We start from the raw sequence: 24,530 nt of genomic DNA on the forward strand, positions 1-24,530 counted from the left end.
CTCAGAGAATTTCCTATCTGGCTGCACAATTACCCCCAGGCGTTTTCCATTCTCCACTACCCTAAGTGCAGTACTAGGGTAGTTATATTCTGAATCAAACTATGGGACATCCTCCTCCTTCAATGATATACTAATTGGGTTATAAACAAGTCAATACTGTTAAGAGCACTGCAGTATAATTAGGAGGTCAGCAGCAACAATTTATAAAAATATAAAAATTGTTTCTCAATTCATGCACACTTTGCATTATGCCCTTAGCAGCTTGTGATGTCATCCTTGAAAAGAACATCACATGCTCTTGTTCACAAAAATTTACTGAACATTATGAAAATGATAAATACAGTAGCTGATTCCCCTCTTCCTTCAGTTTTGAAAGTGTCCTGGGCACAATTAATATTTCATTAACATTTTTTTTTATGGAATCTAAGTGAGGCAAGACAGTGGAGAAGCTGAACATCTACAATAATTACTTTCAGATAACTACTGATATTTATAAAAATTGATAGAATACACCAAAGAGAATATAATAGCTCAATGGTCCACTCTGGAAACCATTGCAGTAGCTGGTTTCCCTCTGTGAGCTATACAGTTTGCTTCTACTAGTGTTTACTGTTAAATTTTGCATTTTACTTTTTTTTTCTGTTGCTCTTGGAAGACATGATCAGATTCACGTTATACCCAAAAGCGCAGTATAATCAGGTGTGGTATATTGAGGCTGTACAGTATTATTGTTTGATTCTGTATGCTAAGGTCAATAAAAAGCATGAACTACACTACTTAAATATTGCTTTTACATATTTCAATTAAATATACTACATATTATTTGTCTGCTGCGGGTGGGAAGTCTGCTGACGAGGCTAGTAGGAGCCAGACTTGTTCAAAGCCACTAAGTGGATTTTTCTTATTTTTTGATTTGAAATTGTTTTTCTAAAACTTTATTTAAATTTAGTAGTATAGCATTATTTTGTGATTTTCTGATTAATCTGGTGTATTTATTCTTTACTTGGCCTTGTAATTGCATAAAAGTATCGGTAAGGGTATCAAATCCACATGTTACAAGTTGCAACTCCGCTGAACGAGAATTTTTTTATCATATTTAACCGCTTTATTGAATATTTTTTACATTCAATTATTTTCTGTAAGTAGCTTATAGACCTAGTAAGGATCATTAGTTATTCTGAATTGAGACAGCGAGATTCGAAAGTTAATTAATACTTAAGTGTCCTTAGATTTACCGTTCTTAAGTTGCCGCTTTTGTCATACGATACGTTATATACCGAACTAGATAACTTTAGTATAGTATAGGTTATAATATTGTCAGTTGATCGGTAGAATCTATTAAATTTGTTGAACTTCGTTGTCAATTAAATCGTACTTTTAATTAAATACATATAACGACTAGATTACAAACGTAACCTAATTAATTAATACATAACTGATACGGAAGTTATATAAAGGAAACTCGTAGATAATTAATATTTGACACTGAAAAATATATATACCGTTATAACTGTGTTGGGATACAAGTTTAGGGTTATAATTTTGAACTGAAATTGAAATTTTATTGAAATTAATAGAAATCATGACTCAGACCAGAGCAGCAAAGCAAAAGGCTCAAGCTAATGGAAGTGCTATGGCTCAGAGGAGAACTGAGGGGGGCAGTTGCCTTCTGAATCACAGCCTTTTAAAATGCACTGCTTGCATGATGTTTGTGGAGCATTCAGGTAGGGGGACTTGATATTGCCATGGGGGATGTCTTTGTGTGTGCGTGATGCAAGGAGTGTATCGAAATCAGGCAACAACTCAGCGTTGTTATGGGCCTATATGAGAACTCGAAGGACAAGGTGGATGCCCTCGAAGGAACTAAATTGAGGCCCATCAAGCTCTCAGCTGCCCACATCAATGCCAGAGCTTGCACCTGGTCATCACACAACACAGCGGCAACCCCCAAGGCAGAATGCACTGGTCCCACAGGAACTAGTAGTTGTTGGTGACTATTGTCAGGGAAACGGGGAACATGCTTTGTAAAAGATAGATGGAACAGGATCAGGGTATGCCTGCCAGGGGCAAAGGATGATGACATTGTAGAGCGGATATCATCTTTTAAGGGCACAAAAGGTGATATAGTTGTACACGTTGGCACTAATGATATTAAGAGTAGGAGACCGGCAGAATTACTTAACAAGCACAGGTCACTGTTGAAAAAAAAAGCCGTGAATTATGGTTGAATTTGAAAGTGTCTGCAATTCTGCCCAGACACAATAGGAGGGATTATATGATGAGAGCCTTGTCGATCAATTCGGCCCTGGAAAGGTTGTGCAAGGCTCAAGGGGTAGAATTTTTTTCAGCCTGGACTGTACTTGTTAACAGGAGAGACTGCTTCTACAGGGATGGAATACACTTAAATAGAAAGGGTGCAAGAATATTTGCTGATGCTATCGAGGCAGTGTTAGGTGGGTCGGAAAACTGCTAGCTTGGGGGGGAGACAAAGACTAATAGATTAACAGTAGCCACTGGCAGAGGTAAAAGAGATTCTTGCACTGCTTCTATTGGAATGAACAGAAGCCTGAAAAACAAGATGCAGGATATTTCAGAGACTGCTGGGAGTCATTGCAGTACAAGTAAACACATGGGTTGTGTTAGGGTAGCTAAGAATAGAAACAGGTGCATGTATACTTGCGTGTACACCAATGCTAGGAGTTTAGTAAATAAATTTGATGAATTTGAGGTATTGCTCAAAACATCAAAGGCAGATATTGTTGGGATATCAGAGACTTGGTGTCACACAGATATAAGGAATGCAGAACTGGAATTTGGGGAGTACAACGTCTACAGAAAGGATAGACAGGATAGGAAGGGAGGAGGGGTTATGCTATTAGTTAAGAAACACAAAATCCAAGGAAGTGAAGCCGGTCGACATCGCTGGACAGCACAGTGTTGAGTCAGTTTGGTGTGACATAAGCATTGGGAGATCAAAATTGAGAGTAGGAGTGTGCTATAGACCTAATGACTGATAAGTATAATAAGAAACTGTACAGGGAAATAGTGGGCCAGTAAATCAGAGTCTTATAATGGGGGATTTTAATTTCCCAGATATTGACTGGAATTTGGGGGCTGGTCACTCACACACTAGAAGGCTTTTGTGGATTTATTGGATGATTGTTTTCGACATCAGCATGTTCGGGAGGCAACTAGAGGGAGTAATACTCTTGATTTGATTATCAGTAGTGATTCTTCATGCATTAAGAATCTGCAGGTAAATGAACCACTAGGTGGAAGTGATCACAGTGTGCTGAAGTGGGATTTACTCAAAGAGGTAACTACCATTAAGGGTAAAGGGAAGGGTTATTGCTTTCATAAAGTCGACTACAATGGACTGAGACAGTATTTAAATTCTATACAGTGGGACCAACTGATGTTACCAACAGCAAATTCAAAATGGGAAGCATTCAAAGAAATTATCTTGGAAGCTACTAGGCTTTACATACCAACTAAGAAATACTGTTCAATGTTTAGACCTGAATGGATGTCAGATGAACTAATGAGACATATGGCAGAGAAGAAAAATGGATGGGATACATACAAATTAACACATGACACAGATGCCTATGATAGATACAAGTTGATCTGTAACCAAGTTACAAAAGAGGTTAGGCAGACAAAGGCAGATTACGAGAAATCTTTGGAAAGGGATGCAAAGTAAAACAGCAAAGAGTTCTTTACTTATGTAAACTCTAGAAGGAAGGGGATGAATCAGATTGGTCCACTTGACATCGATGGGTCAACTGTTGATGATTCTGCTCAGGTAGCTAACAAACTAAATGAATATTTTGCATCGACATTCACAGTTATTCAGTGAGGAGAATGGCAGAGGTGTATTCAACTCTGGCAGTAAGCTAGAGAATCTTGTAATAACTGAGAGTAAAGTGGAGGAGAAATTGTTGAAGATAAAGGCAAGAAAGGCACCAGGGGTGGATGGGATCTATCCAGTTATATTAAAGGAGGCAGTAAAGGCTCTCATAATTATGGTTAAGCAAACCCTTAGCCATAATTATGAGAGCTTCCTTGGACTCAGGGGAGGTACCCATAGACTGGAGATGTGCAAAGGAGGATCAAAGGCTGACAAGTAATTATAGACCTGTGAGTTTAACTTCTGTTCGAGGAAAATTAATGGAGGCACTGGTTAAAGAAGCACTGCAGGATCATCTAGACAAGACTTCAGTTATAGCTCGGACACAGCATGGTTTTGTTAAGGGGAAGTCTTGCCTGACCAATTTGATTGGATACTACGATGCAGTCACAAAAGAACTGGATACAGGGAATAACTTTGATATTATGTACTTGGATCTTAGAAAGGATTTTGATACTGTTGCACATGGAAGACTGCTGCACAAATTGGAGCAGTGTGGCATTGGAGGCAAATTGCTGCTATGGATAAAGGGGAGAAGACAGAGTGGTAATTGTGGACTAATGTTATCAGTGGAGTCCCTCAGGGTTCAGTGTTGGGTCCATTATTGTTTTCTGTATTTATAAATGATATTGATAATGGTATATCAAGCTTAATATTCAAGTTTGCAGTTGATATACAAAGGTTGGCAGGGTTGTCAAGGACACTACTGACACTATGCTGTTGCAACAGGATCTGGAAAAGTTGAGCAGATGGGCTGAGAGGTGGCAAATTAAGTTTAACATTGACAAATGTGAAGTACTACATATGGGAAACAGCAATCCCAGAGCAACGTATCAACTCTGTTGTACTACACTGACAGTGGTAGAGAATGAAAGGGACCTGTGGGTGGTTGTGTAGTCAGATATGAAGTTCTCTGAGCAGTGCAGATGGGCTGCAAGAGTAGCTCATGGTGTATTGTCAATATAGGAATTTTTCTAGCAGGGATAAGGTGATTATTCCCTTGTATAAAGCAATGGTCAGGCCACATCTAGAGTACTGTATACAGGTCTGGAGGCCTCATTTCAAGAAGGATGTAGAGCTGCTGGAACGAGTACAGAGTTGGGCAACAAGATTAGTGAATGGAACAAAGGCTTAAGTTTTGCAAATTATAGTGTCTGGAGACTAGGCACCAGCGAGGTGATCTGATAGAGGTGTATAAAGCCTTGAATGGTTTGAGCATGCTCAATGCTGATGGGATTCTTCCTCTTGCTCAGAATAATCACCTGAGGGGGCATAAATTCAAACTGAGGAAAGACAGATGTAGGATAGACGTGCGGAAATTTGTCTTTACCCAGCGGGTGGTTGGTTGGTGGAACAGACTTCCATCCCTTGTCGTGGAAGTTGATAGCCTAAATAAGTTTAAGGCTCAGTTGGACAGGTATTTCGAACGAACAGAGTGGTGAAGTGGAAGTGTTTTTTTTTTTTTTTTTTTTTTGGCTGATGCTGCATAAGCTTGCTTTCTTATATCAAAAGCCTCTACTAATGCTAATGACAAAAAAAAAAAATTTCAATAAATAAACAATTTTTGGGATAAAAACATGCTTACCATATAATCCATGGCCTCCTTTCCCTTCTTGGCTCACAAAACCTTTTAACTGTAATATCAGATATCAAACAAATGGATAAGTGCTGGTAGATAAATAGCACACATTAAAATAGTGGAACTAAAAGAAAACTGATAAAAACTACAATATTCCATTAGTCATTTTTAAGTAATCATTCATATTGGTAATCCTGCCTAGAAATAAACTCCAAATTAAATCAACTTAGAAATTAGCCTATTACGCACCATTGACTGTTTTGCAAACAAGTTCCAAACAGACTACACCTGATTGAAGAGGGTTTTTTTAGAGAGAAATTTTTTTTAAAAAAATGTACATAAATAATTTTAAATATTAATTTTTCATATTTTGACTTTATAGTGGGAGAGCGAGATTACCATAAAAAAATTGAAAATAAAAATTTGATTTAAAAAAAAGCCAAAAAATATATATTTTTTTAAACAGTAATATTGCCCACCTTTATATATGCATTCAATTCAATTTCATCAACTTCTGCATGCAAATTCCAGAGAATTTAAGTTTCAGCTGGCATAAGCCCACATTGTCTTGAGTTGCATCCAAAGGTTACCCCTCCTATCCAAATTTTTAAAACTATTAAAAATAGTTATTTCATTAATATATTCTTCAGCATCTCAAACCAACAAAATATGCAGAGATAAAATAACGATAAAAATAAGTAAAAACGTATATTTATACATAACTACTAAATTAAAATAAAAGCAACGCAAATACAAAGTAAAGGCAGGAACAAAGCACACAATGGCTTTCAACATTCCAGGATGTCTGTCTTTGTCAACCATAAAATTGCTAGAGCAATGCTACAATAAATAAAGAGAAGAATATAGCAGTACCAGAGCAGGACAGGAGGATCATCTGGCCAGTAACATTCTGTTACACCACTGCAATTCTTCTAGGTCAAGACTTGCTCAAAGAAACAGCTGATGTGAGGTCTAAGTTAAGTTAAAGCAAATGGAGGTGATGGTAATGTAAACTGATTCCAACCAATGGCAATGAAATGGTTGGTGAGCACAATCTACAACATAAATGTGATTAGGATCAAGTGCATATCCTGTAATCCTCAGACAGAGGGGAAGCCTAAATATCTGCATCTTGAATAAAAGTTAAATGTTCATCATGCAGTCTCAAAGCCACCTCTTAGCTCTACCCAAGTAACACAGACTGCAGTCTAATATGATAAACCACCCCACTCTGCATGAATAAGGCAATGGTCAGACCACACCTAGAGTACTGTATACAGGTCTGGAGGCCTCATTTCAAGAAGGATGTAGAGATGCTGGAACGAGTACAGAGAAGGGCAACAAGATTAGTGAATGGAACAAAGGGGTGCTCTAATGAAGAAAGGCTTAAGTTTTGCAAATTACAGTGTCTGGAGACTAGGCACCGGTGAGGTGATCTGATAGAGGTGTATAAAGCCTTGAATGGTTTGAGCATGCTCAATGCTGATGGGATTCTTCCTCTTGCTCAGAATAATCACCTGAGAGGGCATAAATTCAAATTGAGAAAGGACAGATGTAGGATAGACGTGAGGAAATTTGCCTTTAGCCAGCGGGTGGTTGGTTGGTGGAACAGACTTCCATCCCTTGTCGTGGAAGTTGATAGCCTAAATAAGTTTAAGGCTCAGCTGGACAGGTATTTCGAACAGAGGGGTGAAATAGAAGTGGTTATTTATTTATTTTATTTTTTTATTTAATTTTTTTTTTTTTTGGCTGATGCTGCATAAGCTTGCTTTCTTGCATCAAATGCCTCTACTAATGCTAATAGTGACAAGGAGGGTTTCTCCCTCAAGACCACTAACAAAATATTTTGGGCTGGAACCTTGATACACTATATACTCACCATCCAAAAAATCCCTTCAATAATAGAAGAAAGCTGCAGATCCCTGGAGCCTATGGGAAGATACAAGCTCACACTAATTCTGAGAAGTTTTTCTAAAGCTAGGATCAAAAGGGGTCTGTGGCTGAAAAAGTTTGAATGACACTGACTCAAAGAATGATATACTGGTAAAAGTCTGATTTAGGATTTATGAGATAACAGGTTATATTTACCACTTATTTAATTTAAACATATAATGTATTCCTAAGAACCAGATTCCACCTTCTGTCTAATGAGGATGCAGATCCCAAAAGAGGCTATCGTGGCAGTCATTCTTTTTAAATGAATGGCTGATTAATCATTCAGCATGCCTTTTGTTGACAAATAATACAATAGCAAGGCAACTTATGATAATGTTTTTTCTGCTGTGAGTAGGACAACTGCATTGACTAGGCAATTTAAACCCTGTTATTTGGGGGGGGGAAGAATTCTGTGCTGAAATGGTCTTGGAAAGGTAACATTGCCAATCTAGATATCGCTGTTGGGGCAGGGGACAATTTTGCAAATGGTTAGAGGGAATCCTAATTAGGAACACAGAATATACAAGGAATAGAATGGTGGGGACTTCCATATATCCTATATGGGAAAATATAATATTATAATGCTGCCATTTATTAGTAGACAATTGAAGCAAGAAATCAAGCTTATACCGGCGGGCCTCGATTAACGCGATTAATTCGTCCCACGAGCGCATCGCGCAAAACGGAAACGCGTTAATCGAATATCATAACCAATAGGAAAAATTATAATTGGTACTTGACCTTCTGGAATGTCCATAAAGAATTCTAAATAACTTTTAAATAATACCTTTTAAATAACTTTTTAACTGCATGCCATGTAAAAGATAATAAAAATTATAGAATTAAATGTTTATTGTTCAAAATATATAATGGAGAAACTAACTATTTGCTACAGAAATATTTGAACACAGTCGTTTGAACAGTTTTGGCTTTTGTTTTTTCATCATACAATTTCCGATAGCCGACAACAAGCTTCTCTAGGCCCTGGCGAAATAACATGCTTCTTTCGATGTTAGGATCAACATCCATTACCTTTTGTTTAAGGTTCTCTGCGATACGAAAGATTTCGCCTAGTTCTTTTACCGTTATCTCCTTTGAGGTAACATTTTCATCTGGCTCACACTCTTTTTCTTCAGCTTCTTCGTGCGCATGCTGTTGCTCTATTTGAAGGAGATCATTGTCACTTAGCTGTTCTAAATGCTAATTCAGTGATTCTCGAACGTTAGCCACATCCAAGCCTTTGAAACCAAGTTCATTACCAATATTAGTTATGTCTTCAATAACTTTTTGAACTGCATCTTTGAAGCAAGTAAAATCGTTTGCACGGGGTAAAAGATGCTTCCAAACTGCTCTCATATTGCTGGCTGTCACTTCTTCCCATGCTGCATGAATGTTTTCAATGGCCAATCGTATGTTATATTTTTTCCAAAATTCTGGTACAGAAATTGCATTATCTCCTGTTATAGCTTCAAGTGCCTGTGCAAAGGTTCTGCGGAGATAGTAAGCCTTGAAAGTTGCAATCGTCCCCTGGTCCATGGGTTGCAATAATGAAGTCGTATTCGCCGGTAAAAAAACAACTTTCACATTTTCATTTAAGTCACCAAGTGCAGAAGGATGTCCAGGTGCATTATCTAAAAGCAACAGAGCTTTACAAGTAAGATTATTTTTCTTGCAATAGGTTTCAACTGTTGGACAGAAATAAGATGTAAACCAGTCTTCAAATAGGGCTTTGGTCATCCATGCTTTTTTATTTGAACGAAAAATGACTGGAAGAGTGCGATGGCTGTATCCTTTTAAAGCCCTAGGATTTTGTGCACGGTACACAAGCATGGGTTTCAATTTAAAATCACCTTCAGCGTTACCTCCTAATAAAAGTGTTAGTCGATCTTTTGAGACTTTATACCCAGGTTGTGATGCTTCATTTGCAGCCAAATAAGTTTTAGTTGGCATCCGTTTCCAAAATACGCCCGTTTCGTCTACATTAAATATTTGCCGATCGTCGTATTCAGCATCCTGAATGATTTTTTGCAATTCTGCAGGAAATTTGGCTGCAGCATCTTCATCAGCACTAGCAGCTTCCCCTGTTACTTTAACATTATGCAGTCGTGCTCGATTTTTGAAACGTCCAAACCACCCTGAACTAGCAACAAACATTTCAGTCTCCCCTTGATATTTTGTTTCTTTGAGCTTAGTAAAAAGGTTAATAGCTTTGCTCTGAATATTGTCCTTAGATAATGGAATTCTTTTTTGATTGCAATCTTCTATCCAAATTGATAAAAGACTTTCCATTTCAATCATTATTAGAGTTCTGTTTCTGGTATTTTGTAAGACAAAAGAAGATGATGAAACTTTACCTTTCTCTTTATATTCGTTCTTACGGCTCAAGATAGTTCGTACGGTAGACTCACTGTATCCTAGATCTCTTACGATTTTCACATGGTTTGCACCACGTTCATGTTTTTTAATAACTTCAAGTTTATCAGCTAAAGTAATAACTTTTCGTTTTTTTTTATTACAATCACGTTGTTTTTCACTCTTTCTTTTATCCATAATTAACAGGGGTAGAAAATTAGAATTTTTAAATACGTCTGCACGTGACTTTATTAGGTGGAGACAAACAAGTAACACGTCTACTTAGTTGATGGAACACACTGAGGCGGGAAGCGGAAAAACGCTTGTTTATTGGCAGTCAGACATTTAGTGCGCGATTCGAATCTTTTTCAACTATCAGAAATAAAAGATCGCGTAAAGTAAAAAGTGGTATCATTTTTTCCAATCGCGGTAACTGAAAACCGTGTTAATCGAACTCGCGTTAAGCGAGGCCTGCCTGTACAGCGGTAGCCAAAAAAAAAAAAAGTTTTTCAATTTCAATTGTCTGTCTAGTTCTTCCTTGAATTTATTTAAGGAACTAGACAGACTATCAAAATATCCACTACCACAACAATGGATAGAAGCTTGTACAGCAAGATATTAGAAGTATAGTTAATAGAAAAGGATGTGGGAAAGAAGTTGCATGGCAGATGGGGCTCACATGTGAGTATGGGCTTCGCACACCCAGGGTCCTGAGCTAGATTTCATCATTCTTGCTCTTTCTTGGTAATTCCTCTCTCTCTCTCTCTCTCTCTCTCTCTCTCTCTCTCTCTCTCTCTCTCTCTCTCTCTCTCTCTCAGCATAAGCCTTAGGTTTCCTTGAACCATATCACTAATAATAATAATGATATGGTGGCACAAGACAGAATAGAGGAATGGTATTTAAGTGCTATCAGGCTGTATTAACTTAAAGGAGATATTGAAGGCCATTTGGGTAGCTGAAAGCTACAGCAGTGTGTTTTCATGCCAGTGCATTGTTTTATTTTGTACCATTTCCATACAATGTAGTCAGTAAAAGTTATCACCTTGGTAAACTTTGTAGTTTTGAAATGGTGTCATTTTGCAGTTAGCTAACCAGAGGATTCATGGAAACTAATCTGTATAACAATCTGGTTTTCTAGGAAGCAATGGTTAACCCTTTCACAAGTAGATACATTTTTTTCATGTAAGGAAGTAAAGGAGTAATAACATTTATGTTACAACAAAATCCTAAAATTCAATAATCTTAGGATTTTCCAATTCACTTTGGTAAAAGCCCAAGTCTTTTCCGTTATCTGACTAAAGTACTGTATATTAAGCCTGAAATATCAATACATTTCACTCTTTCATACCATAGCTGCACTGATAAATCCTAGTATTTAACAAGTTGCATCAGTATAAACCCATTTAATAATCACATATGCAAATTCTTTTCATTATGACTGTAGTACTGTATATTAAACACACTGAATATAATTGAATGTTACCCAGGAAACCAGAGGGATAGGAGATATCTCCTCTCTTATGTGCTTGTTTAAAAATTGAAAAAGTGAATGAAGCAGGAAATTATCATTGCTTGCCTTTATGCAATGTCTGATTGTCACTTTTCCAACTTTTAAACAAGGGTAAACGGAGGACGTATTCCCTATTCCTGAAAGGACTATCGATAAAAGGGAAATGTGAAAAAGGAAGCAATCAATTTCCTGGTTCATTCACTTTTCTGATTTTTAAATAAGGGCATAGTGGGAATATATCTGCTATCCTCCACAAAGTTGTCTGTTTACATTAACTATACTCCAAATTTAGTAAATAGGTTATCCTTATAACTAAACATTAGTACAAATATGAGTTTTTAGCAATGGGTTTCACATCTATTACTTCTGTGTGACCTGAGGTCAAGTATCAAATAATGAATCGCAGAAGCAAAAAAAAGAAACACTAAAGAGGCATCTTCCAGCAAAACACAGCACATCTGTTAGCAAAGACTATAGCGTCAGGGAAAGGAAATAACAGCAAATTAAATGACTCCAGACAACAGAGCTGTATATTCTATCCAACAAAACATATGGCTTCTAATTACTTTGCCTGGCAAAATGCAAGACAAAAGAAACTGCACACTGTTAACAACAGGTGAAGCTGGCAGTTATGCAGTGTGCAGGATGGGTGAAGTTGACTCACCAAAAAAATTTGAAGAGATTGTTCAAGGACACCGTTTGTGTACATATTTATGACATGTAAAATGACAACAAACATCAAGTGATGGCAGCTATAAAAAGAATGTGTTCTCAATAAATGGTGATGTCAGCAGTTATTCAATAACAGCAATAGCATGCACATTAACATATACAATTACAATGTAATACAATGCAATACAATACCAGTGCAATTTCCCAACTCATTAAATTACTAAAACAAAGAGCCACTGTACTAAAATTCTTAAATTGCTGAAGGGAATACCAAGTTAAGGTTTACTATATACAAGTAATCCTTAAAAAAAAAGGGAAAAAGGCCTCCGCAGCCGAGTGGTCAGGAGCAGGAGTGCGGTAGCACACGCTCCTTTAGTAGCCCGGGGTTCAAGCCCCTGACTGCTAAATACGGTCGATCTGCCAACCCGCACTGGACCATCGTGGCAGATTATGGTCCATTTCCCTCAACATGAATTGTTGAGGAGGCTTCCATCCTGCAGTGGGTTGATAATGGTTGCAGTTTACTTTTTTTTTTATATATACAGTGAAACTTCTCCTAACGGACACCTTTCGTTAACGGACATCTCTCTACAACGGACATTTTCAAATTCCCCAACTCACCTCCATTGGTTTTAACGTGTTTGCAGCTTCTGTGTAGCGGACATTCTCTGTAACGGACGCGGACAGGCAATCTGCACTGTTTCGTTTAGATTAGCACTTAATTTGATCTCCCCATAACGGACAGCGGGCGAGCTTACGGCCCTTTTTCTAGGAACTTTTCTTCCACGTATTGCCTCAATCGTGTGTTTATTTTCTATTTCCGATTCTCTGAATTTTATCAAGGTTTGCGTCGCGGTTCTAAACCCTTTTTCAAGAATTTTAAGGCACGTGTAAAACTTCTGATGAATTCGGTGTGTGCAAGGGGGGGGGGAATATGGTCGGCCTTTCGTCTTTTCAGTTTTGTTCAGTGTCGTGTGAAGTGCACAATGTCTTCTCGTAAACATTTAACTTTAAAAGATAAAGTCGAACTCATTAATGCGTATGATTGGCAAAAAAATAGTGTTCGCAATCTCGCTGCAAAATTCAAAATCGGGAAGACGCAGGTAAGCGATATCCTAAAGAAAAAAAATGAACTGCTCAAACAATTTTGGCAACACGGAAATGATCAGGTTCAAAAATCATTCCCGAAAACTGTTGGACTTCAAATTGACAATGTTATGTACCAGTGGTTTTGTCACGCATGTGCTAAAAAAAATTCCCATTAATGGGCCTATTATTAGGGAAAAGGCTTTGGAGGTTGCGAAATCTATGGGAGTAAATGAGTTCAGAGCTTCTGTGGGATGGCTAGACAAGTTCAAAACTCGGCATAAAATTTCTTGGAAAACCGTAAGTGGTGAAGGTGGATCTGTTGATACTGGGGTTCTAACAGAGTGGACAGTCAAATTGCAAGAGTTATGTCGTGATTTTGAAGCTAAGGATATTTACAACTGTGACGAAACAGGGTTGTTTTTTAAAGTTCTTCCTGAAAAAACAATGAGTCTAAAAAACGAAAAGTGCCAGGGCAGAAAAATTTCTAAGGAATGCTTGACTGTACTATTGTGTACAAATATGCTGGGAGACTTTGAACAACCTCTTGTTATAGGAAAACCACAAAATCCTCATTGTTTCAAGGGCATAAAGTTGAATCTTAAATGTTGATTGGAAGTCTAATAAAAAGCGTGGATGACAAGAGATATCATGAGCGAATGGATAAGTCACTTTAACCAAAACATGATTCGTCAAAACAGAAAAATTATTCTTTTCATGGATAATGCTGCATCTCACCCGCACATTGAATTGTCCAACATTCAAATCGTTTTTCTGCACCAAACACATCTGCAGAGTGTCAGCCCTTGGATCAAGGGATAATAAAAAATTTTAAACTTCACTACAGAAAACGTGTTTTAAGACATCTCATTGCAAACATGAACGATGTAACATGTGCGAGTGACCTTGCAAAGAAAATCAGCATCCTAGATGCGATTCAATGGATTTCCTCTTCACTAAACGCAATTAGAAAACAAACTGTCGAACTGTTTTGTAAAGTCTGGCTTGTCAAACGCAAAAATTGAAGTTGTGAACAGCAAATGTGGAGCACCAAGAAGAACAAGAACTTCATCTATTGATAATGTACAATACTTCAGCTACAAGTGACCCTGGCTACAAAGATACAGACTCAAACCTCACTACAGAAGATGGTGCTATAGATATCAACAACATTATCATCGATATTTTTCAAGAAGTTCCTCATGAGGATGAAGAAATGGAAGGAGGTCATTATGTCGAAGAACATATTAACAACGAACCACGGATGAAAATAGAAGCGCTCATACAAATCAATTGTTTAAAAATGTTTTTCGCCGCTGAAGTATCTTACTGAAGAACTTTCGATGGTTTCTTCACTCCAAACAAATGTTGAAAACAAAATTATCAGCCGGAAGAAGGTGCAGAAGAAAATAAGTGATTACGGTATGTATTTTTCATAAGATAAAGTCATAATATGCATAGCACAATTGTATGTATATTATTTCCAAAAATATTGTGCAAAATCTGTATATAATTTAATTTAATTTTACATTAAACGTTTAACGATTTTTCTTTCTTTTTTTTTTTCTCCCTCAGACTTCTTGTTAGCGGACACCTCTCTCTAACGGACACATTTTCGTTCCCCATGGCTGTCTGTTAAAGGGAAGTTTCACTGTATACACACAAGTGTATTCATTTGATGGGGACATTTCAATTCAAACAATTAAAAACAAAGAAAATCCAGCAAGCTACATTTAATTCTTTCTATCAAATGCCACAAACAAATATTTTAAAAACTGTTGCAATAGCAGTGTGTTATAGGTATAATGACTTATGAATAGAATGAACTGTGCAGAGAAATAGAGTGGGCCAGTAAATCAGATTGTCTTATAATGGGGGATTTTAATTTTCCAGATATTGACTGGAACTTGTGGGTTGGTCCCTCTCACACCAGCAAGGCTTTTGTGGATTTATTGGATGATTCTTTTCTAAACCAGCATGTTCGGGATGCAACCAGAGGGAGTAATACTCTTGATCAGATTATTAGCAGTGATTCTTTATGCATTAAGAATCTGCAGATAAAGGAACCAAAAAGTAGCAGTAAACAGTGTGCTGATGTGGGATTTACTCCCAGAGGTAACTACCATCAGGTCTAAAGGGAAGGGTTTTTGCTTTCGTATAAACTCTATACAGTGGGACCAAGTGATGATGTTACAAAAAACAAATTTTAAATGGGAAGCATTCAAAGAATTAATCTTGGAAGTTACTAGGCTTTTCATACCAACTAAGAAATATTGTTCAAAGTTTAGGCCTAAATGGATGTCAGATGAACTAATGAGACATGTGACAGAAGAAAATGCATGGAATACATATAAATAAAGAGGTGACACAGAAGCCTACGGTAGATTTCAGCTGGGCTGTAATAAAGTTACAAAGGAGGTTAGGCAGGCAAAGGTAGAGTACAAGAAATCTTTGGTAAAGGATGCAATGAAAAACAGCAAAGAGTTCTTTTACTTATGTAAACTAGAAGAAAGAATCTGATGGGATGAATCAGATTGATCCACCTGATATTGATGGTCCAACTGTTGATGATTCTGCTCAGGTAGCTAACAAACAATGAGTATTTTGCATCTATATTTACACATGCAGAGTTATTCGGGGACAAGAATGCCACAGATGTATTAAACTCTGGCAGTGAGCTAAATGATTTTGTAATAACTGAGACAAAAGAGGAGGAGAAATTGTTGAAGATAAACATAAGAAAGGCACCTGGGGTGGATGGGATCTATCCAGTTATATTAAAGGAGGCAGCAAAGGAAGTAAGCAAACCCTTAGCCATAATTATGAGAGCTTCCTTGGACCCAGGGAAGATACTCATGGACTGGAAATGTGCAAATGTGACCTCAATCACAAAGGAGGATCAAAGGGTGACAAGTACAGTCGATTCCGGTTATTTGGGACACATCGAGACTAGTGCATTTTAACCCGATAAGCGGCTGCCCCAATTATCCAAAGTTTCACGTAAATAGTTAAAAATACAATGAACCCCCACTTTACTATTCGTTCACCATACAATCAAATCATGTTACGATGTGTAGTGAGCACTGGTTATTGTGATTATGTCTGTGAATTGAATTTCAATTCTATTAAACAGTGATTCTAATTAGCAAAAATAGGAGGAATATTATCAACAGGCTATAAAAGTAAAGATATATTAAGCACAAATTTACCCTTCATTATCTTACCAATTAAAAAATTAAATGATACATGAAAATCGGAAGAATATACGTGAAAATCAGAATAATTAATACGTACTGTAATATGTATTTTGAAAACGAAATGTACAAGGCATAATCCTTATGGGTTTTGGTAATTAACTATATAATATCGGTGTAGATACACCATAGTTAACCCATAAATTTGAACTACATATGTAACGTAAAATGTATCGTTTTAATAGTATCTCATATTGTGGGTGCCTTCACAACGCAATAGCTGGTATTGCACTACTTCAAATAAATAACTTCTCTAGTAGAGAAGACTACTGTTATTTATTTTCAGAGGATACCATCACCCAGACAATCGTTTTGAAGCTAGTGGGCTTCATCAGTGGGCAGTCAGGTACCCTGGTAGTGTAACATGCCATCACAGTTGCGAAGTTATATCCACAATATGAGAGATGCCAAAGGGTGTTGGTAATAATGTATTTGAAAACAAAATGTTTGTTTGTTATTTGGTTTTTAGGAGAATTAGCAACTAAGGCCATATTGCTCCGGGGATATGCGGTGGTCATTCCCTGACCTTTCCGCATCCTCCATATTTGGTGGTCATGGGCTCGAACCCCGGTCTAATCAAGAAGCGTGTGCTACGCACTGCTGCTCCTGCCCACCTGGCTACGGAGGCACCTGAAAACAAAAACACAAAGCATAATCCTTGTGGGTTTTGGTAATTAACTATATAATATCGGTGTAGATACACCATAGTTAACCCATAAATTTGAACTACGTATGTAGCATAAAAGGCATCGGGTATCCTCTGAAAATAAATAACAGTAGTCTTGTCTACTAGAGAAGCATTATTTATTTGAAGTAGTGCAATACCAGCTATCTCGTTGTGAAGGTACCCACAATATGAGATAAAACGATGACTTTTACGTTACATATGTAGTTCAAATTTATGGGTTAACTATGGTGTATCTACACCGATATTATATGGTTAATTACCAAAACCCATAAAGATTATGACTTGTGCATTTCGTTTTCAAATACATTATTACCAACACCCTTTGGCATCTCTCACTACCAGGGTACCTGACTGCCCACTGATGATTAAGCCCACTAGTTTCAAAACAATCGTCTGGGTGGTGGTATCCTCTGAAAATAAATAAGTCTTCTCTACTAGAGAAGCGTTATTTATTTGAAGTTGTGCAATACCAGCTATCTCGTTGTGAAGGCACTCACAATATGAGATACTATTAAAGCGATGCCTCTTGCGTTACAAATGTAGTTCAAATTTATGGGTTAACTATGGTGTATCTACACCGATATTATATATGTAATACGTACATACTAACTAGTTGACATTTCTGTTCACTGACATTTGTGGGTGGGAGTTAAAATTTAAAACAGTAAAAAGATGAGCAATCAATAACAAAGAATATGGCACACACAAATTGCAAGTAACATGACATGCACAAGTGAGAATGCAGTAACAAGTTATGAAGCTTCAAAAATAGGAATAAAGGGAAGATTCTGAAAATTAATTTTTTTATATGATTGAAGATTTCATGGAAGTGTAAACACATTTCACTAAAATAACCCACAGAATTATCACAAATTCAATAAGATCAAGTTTCCTATCCATTTATGATAGATTGCACTAACAGAAAAGCCCAATAAACAGGTGAATGCTAATTGTTTTTGTTTTATGGTTGTGATCTCCAGAAATCTGACTGAACCACGTGGTATGGTCTGAGACAATCATAGGGTAATCTCCAGTCTCCTGCCCCAATTAAACGGCTTGTTGTCCCAATTAAGTGAAGTAAACCTAGGCTATTTTCTCGATTGGGTTCTGTTTTTTAAGATTTGGACCAAATAAATGGCTGCCACGATTAATCAGTGGCCCAAATAGCTGGAATCCACTGTATTTACAGACCTGTTAGTTTAACTTCTGTTCCGGGGAAATTAATGGAGGCACTGGCTAAAGAAGCACTGCAGGATCATCTAGACAAGACTTCAGTTATAGCTCAGACACAGCATGGTTTTGTTAAGGGAAAGTCTTGCCTGACCAATTTGATTGGATACTATGATGTGGTCACAAAGGAACTAGATGCAAAAAAAATAATTCTGATATCATATACTTGGATCTTAGGAAAGCTTTTGATACTGTTGCACAGGGAAGACTACTATACAAATTGGAGCAGTATGGCTTTAAGGGAAAATTGCTGCTATGGATAAAGGGTTGGTTGAATGAGAGAAGACAAAGTGGTAATCAATGGACATTGCTCTTTCTGGACTAATGTTATTAGTGATGTCCTGCAGGGTTCAGTGTTGGACCATTGTTGTTTTTTGTATTTATTAATGATATTGATGAAGGTATATAAGGCTTAATGTTCAAGTCTGTAGATGATACAAAGGTTGGCAGGGTTGTTAATGAAACTATTGACAGTATGCTAGTGCAACAGGATCTCGAAAAGTTGAGCAGATGGGCTGAGAAGTGGCAACTGATGTTTAACATTAACAAATGTAAAGTACTGCATATGTGTAACAGTATCCCCAGAGTAATCAACTGAATGGTACTACACTCAGACCTGGGGTAATTGTGCAGTTAGATATGAATTTTCTGAGCAGTTTTCCGAAGTTTTCTCAGACAGGCTGCCAGAGCAGGTCATGGGATCTTGTCAATGATATACAGCAATTTTTCTAGCAGGGATAAGGAGGTAACCACGGTACTAAGTACTATAGGTTCTAATACCTCTCGTTTTTTGGGGTTCACAGAAAAAAAAAATTATTCCCTTCTATAAGGCAATGGTCAAGCCACACCTTCAGTACTGTCTGTATACAGGTCTGGAGTCCTCATTTTAGGAAGGATGTAGAACTGCTGGAATGAGTACAGAGAAGAACAGCAAAATTACTGAATGGAACAAAGGGTTGCTCTTACGAAGAAAGGGCTTAAGTTTTGCAAATTAGAGTGTCTGAAGACTATGCACCTGCGAGGTAAATGATTGAGATGTTTAAGGCCTTGAATGGTTTAAGCATGCTCAATGCTAATAGGATTCTTCCTCTTAGCCCAGATTAATCACCTGAAGCAAATAAGGCAAATGGGCCCAATCATGAGCCCATGTTTAAAGAAGCATTACAGGATCATCTCTACAAGACTGCAGTAATAATTCAGACAGGGTTTGTTAAAGGGAAATCTTGTCTGACCAATTTCATTGGATACCACGTGTTTACAAGGGAACTGGATGCAAAAAATAATTTTGATATCATATACTTGGAATTCAGGAAAGCTTTTGATACTGTTGCACATGGAAGACTACCGTACAAACTGGCATCAAGGCATGGATAAAAGGATGGTTGAGTGGGAGAAGACAGAGTGGTAATTAATGGACACTGCCCTTCGCGGGCTAATGTTATTAGTAGAGTTCCCCAGGGTTCAGTGTTAGGTCCATTGTTGTTTTGTATATTTATCAATGATATTGATGAAGGTATATCAGGTTTATTGTCCAAGTATGCAGATAATAATAATACAAAGGTTGGCAAGGTTGTTAATGGCAGTATGCTACTGAAACAAAATGTAGAAAAGTTGGGCAAATGGGCTGAGAAGGGACAACTGAAGTTACATTAACAAATGCAAAGTAATGAAAATGGGTAGAAGAACCCCAAAGAAATGTACCAGCTGTATGGTACTATACTCAGGGTGGTAGAGAATGAAAGAGACCTAGGGATAATTATTATTATTATTATATTTATGTTGAGGAGACACCTCTGTGGCAGCCATTGGCTAGAAGGGTGTGAGTTACATTCTAAGGTGTGAAGAGGACCCCATGAGCAAAAGGTTACAAAGTCTATGGGACGTTCACCCTGATAGGTTGAATACAGAATTTTGAAATACATGAGTAATTATGATTTTATAATAGAATATTTAAAGTTTTGGCATCTTTGTAATCATAGAAGATTTAATTTTGACACCTTAGGTTGACAACTAGAATACTGAGAATATATACTTAAAAGGGATCAAAATTAAATGCAGTTTTTGAGCCGAGTGGCTGTGCACTACAGTTGCACAAGACAATAGGAGTTGGCAAAGACTTTCAATCTGTAGGCTTTTTCATTACAGAGCTTTTCCAGCTCAATTCTTAGTTGATTGAAGAGCTCTATTGTGTTTGCTGGAAAAAAAGACTTAGGCTGTCCAGGTTTTTAAGTTGCTTTGAAGAGGATCTCTTGTTTAGGCATTCCTGGTGGCTGCTCGACAAGAGTGAAACAAGCAGTCAATACTGGGAACGTCTAATCTTCCTGTTAGCAGTTGGGCTAATGTGAAAATGTTTCTTGCATTATCTGTTTCCAGGGAGGAATACTAAGATTGGAAAGTAGGATGGCTCTAGAGATAGTAAATGGGTGATTAGAGATCCTGTTCAGCCATCTCAAGAGCCAGTATTCAATACTTAGGAAAGCTTTCAGGTTGCTGGGTGGGGCAGAGGACCAAATCCATGAAGCATACAGTGGGATGAGAAGTATACATTTCAAGATATATATACTTTATAACAAGATCTGGGTTTCTAATTCAATTAACTCCTGTTTGGCAGCCCAAAGCGCTGCATATGTTTCTGCTTTGATGTAATCAAACTGCTTGGAGAATGTTAGTCCCTCATCCCATTTTAGCATTAGCAGAGGCATTTGATGCAAGAAAGCAAGCTTATGCAGCATCAGCCCAAAAAAAAAAAAAAAAACCACTCCCACTTCACCCCTCTGTTCGTTCAAAATACCTGTCCAGCTGAGCCTTAAACTTATTTAGGCTATCAACTTCCACGACAAGGGATGGAAGTCTGTTCCACCAACCAACCACTCGCTGCCTAAAGGCAAATTTCCGCACGTCTATCCTACATCTGTCTTTCCTCAATTTGAATTTATGCCCTCTCAGGTGATTATTCTTAGCGAGAGGAAGAATCCCATCAGCATTGAGCATGCTCAAACCATTCAATGCTTTATACACCTCTATCAGATCACCTCGCTGGTGCCTAGTCTCCAGACACTGTAATTTGCAAATCTTAAGCCTTTCTTCGTAAGAGCACCCCTTTGTTCCATTCACTAATCTTGTTGCCCTTCTCTGTACTCGTTCCAGCAGCTCTACATCCTTCTTGAAATGAGGCCTCCAGGCCTGTATACAGTACTCTAGGTGTCCTGACCATTGCCTTATACAAGGGAATAATCACCTCCTTATCCCTGCTAGAAAAATTCCTATATATCATTGACAATACACCATGAGCTACTCTTGCAGCCCGTCTGCACTGCTCAGAGAACTTCATATCTGCCTGCACAACCACCCCCAGGTCCCTTTCATTCTCTACCACTGTCAGTGTAATACCACAGAGTTGATACGTTGCTCTGGGGTTGCTGTTTCCCATGTGTAGTACTTTACATTTGTCAATGTTAAACTTCATTTGCCACCTCTCAGCCCATCTGCTCAACCTTTCCAGATCCTGTTGCAGCAGCATAGTGTCAGTAGTGTTCTTGACAACCCTGCCTACCTTTGTATCGTCTGCAAACTTCGACATTAAGCTTGATATACGATCATCAATATCATTTATGAATACAGAAAACAATAATGGACCCAACACTGAGCCCTGAGGGACTCCACTAATAACATTAGTCCATGACGAGCAGTGTCCATTGATTACCACTCTGTCTTCTCCCCCTCAGCCACCCCTTTACCCACAGCAGCAATTTGCCTCCAATGTTACACTGCTCCAATTTGTGCAGCAGTCTTCCATGTGCAACAGTATCAAAAGCCTTTCTAAGATCCAAGTATATAATATCAAAGTTATTCCCTGCATCCAGTTCCTTTGTGACTGCATCATAGTATCCAATCAAATTGGTCAGGCAAGACTTCCCCTTAACAAAACCATGCTGTGTCCGAGCTATAACTGAAGTCTTGTGTAAATGATCCTGCAGTGCTTCTTTAACTAGTGCCTCCATTAATTTTCCTGGAACAGAAGTTAAACTCACAGGTCTATAATTGCTTGTGTCAGCTTTTGATCCTCCTTTGTGAATTGGGGTCACATTTGCACATCTCCAGTCTATGGGTACCTCCCCTGAGTCCAAGGAAGCTCTCATAATTATGGCTAAGGGTTTGCTTACTTCCTTTGCTGCCTCCTTTAATATAACTGGATAGATCCCATCCACCCCAGGTGCCTTTCTTGTGTTTATCTTCAACAATTTCTCCTCCACTTTACTCTCAGTTATTAAAAGATTCTCTAGCTTACTGCTAGAGTTGAATACACCTCTGGCATTCCCCTCAATAAATAACTCCTCATGTGTGAATGTCGATGCAAAATATTCATTTAGTTTGTTAGCTACCTGAGCAGGATCATCAACAGTTGACCCATCGATATCAAGTGGACCAATCTGATTCATCCCCTTCCTTCTAGAGTTTACATAAGTAAAGAACTCTTTGCTGTTTTTCTTTGCATCCCTTGCCAAAGATTTCTCGTAATCTGCCTTCACCTGCCTAACCTCCTTTGTAACTTTGTTACAGATCAACTTGTATCTATCATAGGCTTCTGTGTCATGTGTTAATTTGTATGTATCCCATGCATGTTTCTTCTCTGCCATATGCCTCATCAGTTCATCTGACATCCATTTAGGCCTAAACCGTGAACAATATTTCTTAGTTGGTATGTAAAGTCTAGTAGCTTCCAAGATAAGTTCTTTGAATGCTTCCCATTTTGCATTTACTGTTGGTAACATCATCAGTTGGTCCCACTGTATAGAATTTAAATACTGTCTCAGTCCATCGTAGTCGCCTTTACGAAAGCAATAGCCCTTCCCTTTACCCCTAATTGGTAGTTACCTCTTTGAGTAAATCCCACTTCAGCACACTGTGATCACTGCCACCTAGTGGTTCATTTATCTGCAGATTCTTAATGCATGAAGAATCACTGCTGATAATCAAATCAAGAGTATTCCTCCCTCTAGTTGCCTCCCGAACATGCTGATGTAGAAAACAATCATCCAATAAATCCACAAAAGCCTTGCTAGTGTGTGAGTGACCAGCCCACAAATTCCAGTCAATATCTGGGAAATTAAAATCTCCCATTATAAGACTCTGATTTACTGGCCCACTCTATTTCCCTGTACAGTTTCTTATTATACTCATCAGAGTCATTAGGCCTATAGCACACTCCTACTCTCAATTTTGATCTCCCAATGCTTATGTCACACCAAACTGACTCAACACTGCACTGTCCAGCGATGTCCACTGGCTTCACTTCCTTGGATTTTATGTATTTCTTAACTAATAGCATAACCCCTCCTCCCTTCCTATCCTGTCTATCCTTTCTGTAGACGTTGTACTCCCCAAATTCCAGTTCTGCATTCCTTATATCTGTGTGACACCAAGTCTCTGATATCCCAACAATATCTGCCTTTGATGTTTTGAGCAATACCTCAAATTCATCAAATTTATTTACTAAACTCCTAGCATTGGTGTACAAGCAAGTATACATGCACCTATTTCTATTCTTAGCTACCCTAACACAACCCATGTGTTTACTTGTACCGCAATGACTCCCAGCAGTCTCTGAAATATCCTGAATCTTGTTTTTCAGGCTTCTGCTCATTCCAATAGAAGCAGTGCAAGAATCTCTTTCACCTCTGCCAGTGGCTACTGTTAATCTATTTGTCTTTGTATCCCCCAAGCTAGCAGTTTTCCGACCCACCTAACACTGCCTCGATAGCATCAGCAAATATTCTTGCACCCTTTCTATTTAAGTGTATCCCATCCCTGTAGAAGCAATCCCTCCTGTTAACAAGTACAGTCCAGGCTGAAAAAAATTCTACCCCTTGAGCCTTGCACAATCTTTCCAGGGCCGAATTGATTGACAAGGCTCTCATCATATACTCCCTCCTATCGTGTCTGGGCAGAATTGCAGACACTTTCAAATTCAACCCTATTTCACGGCTTTTTTTCAACAGTGACCTGTACTTGTTAAGCAATTCTGCCGGTCTCCTACTCGTGATATCGTTAGTGCCCACGTGTACAACTATATCACCTTTTGTGCCCTTAAAATTTTAGGCCAAGGTCTACGTGCGATTTAACCTTTAGAACTTCGCATCTGCTTACCAGCAGAGATATTGTGCTATTCTTTTTCTTTGTAATTGCCATCTGAGCAGATTTGCTTGGGTTTAAATGTAGTCCAATACAGTCAAGGTAATGCTCCAGTTTTTTTGTGTTATTGGCTTGTTGATTTGTTTGCTTAACTTGCAGATCTTTAGATTTGACGAAGAATT

General features: G+C 38.0%; 1 protein-coding gene across 2 annotated transcripts in view; it reads right to left on the minus strand.

The window, feature by feature from the left end:
- LOC150080634 (store-operated calcium entry regulator STIMATE-like) overlaps nt 1-24,530 on the minus strand; it is an 86,220-nt gene that overhangs the window by 56,264 nt on the left and 5,426 nt on the right. Inside the window, exon 2 of one of the 2 annotated variants that reach the window (XM_090380597.1) lies at nt 5,496-5,544. The exons of the other annotated variant lie outside the window; for it this stretch is intronic. Within the exon in view, the coding sequence (XP_090236723.1) occupies nt 5,496-5,544 (49 nt within the window). The remainder of the gene's footprint in view (nt 1-5,495; nt 5,545-24,530) is intronic. 2 annotated transcript variants of the gene reach the window in all.

The sequence above is a fragment of the Mastigoproctus giganteus genome, chromosome 9 (genome assembly GCF_048544385.1).
Source record: "Mastigoproctus giganteus isolate SK-2022 chromosome 9, ASM4854438v1, whole genome shotgun sequence".
NCBI classification, from domain to species: domain Eukaryota; kingdom Metazoa; phylum Arthropoda; class Arachnida; order Uropygi; family Thelyphonidae; genus Mastigoproctus; species Mastigoproctus giganteus.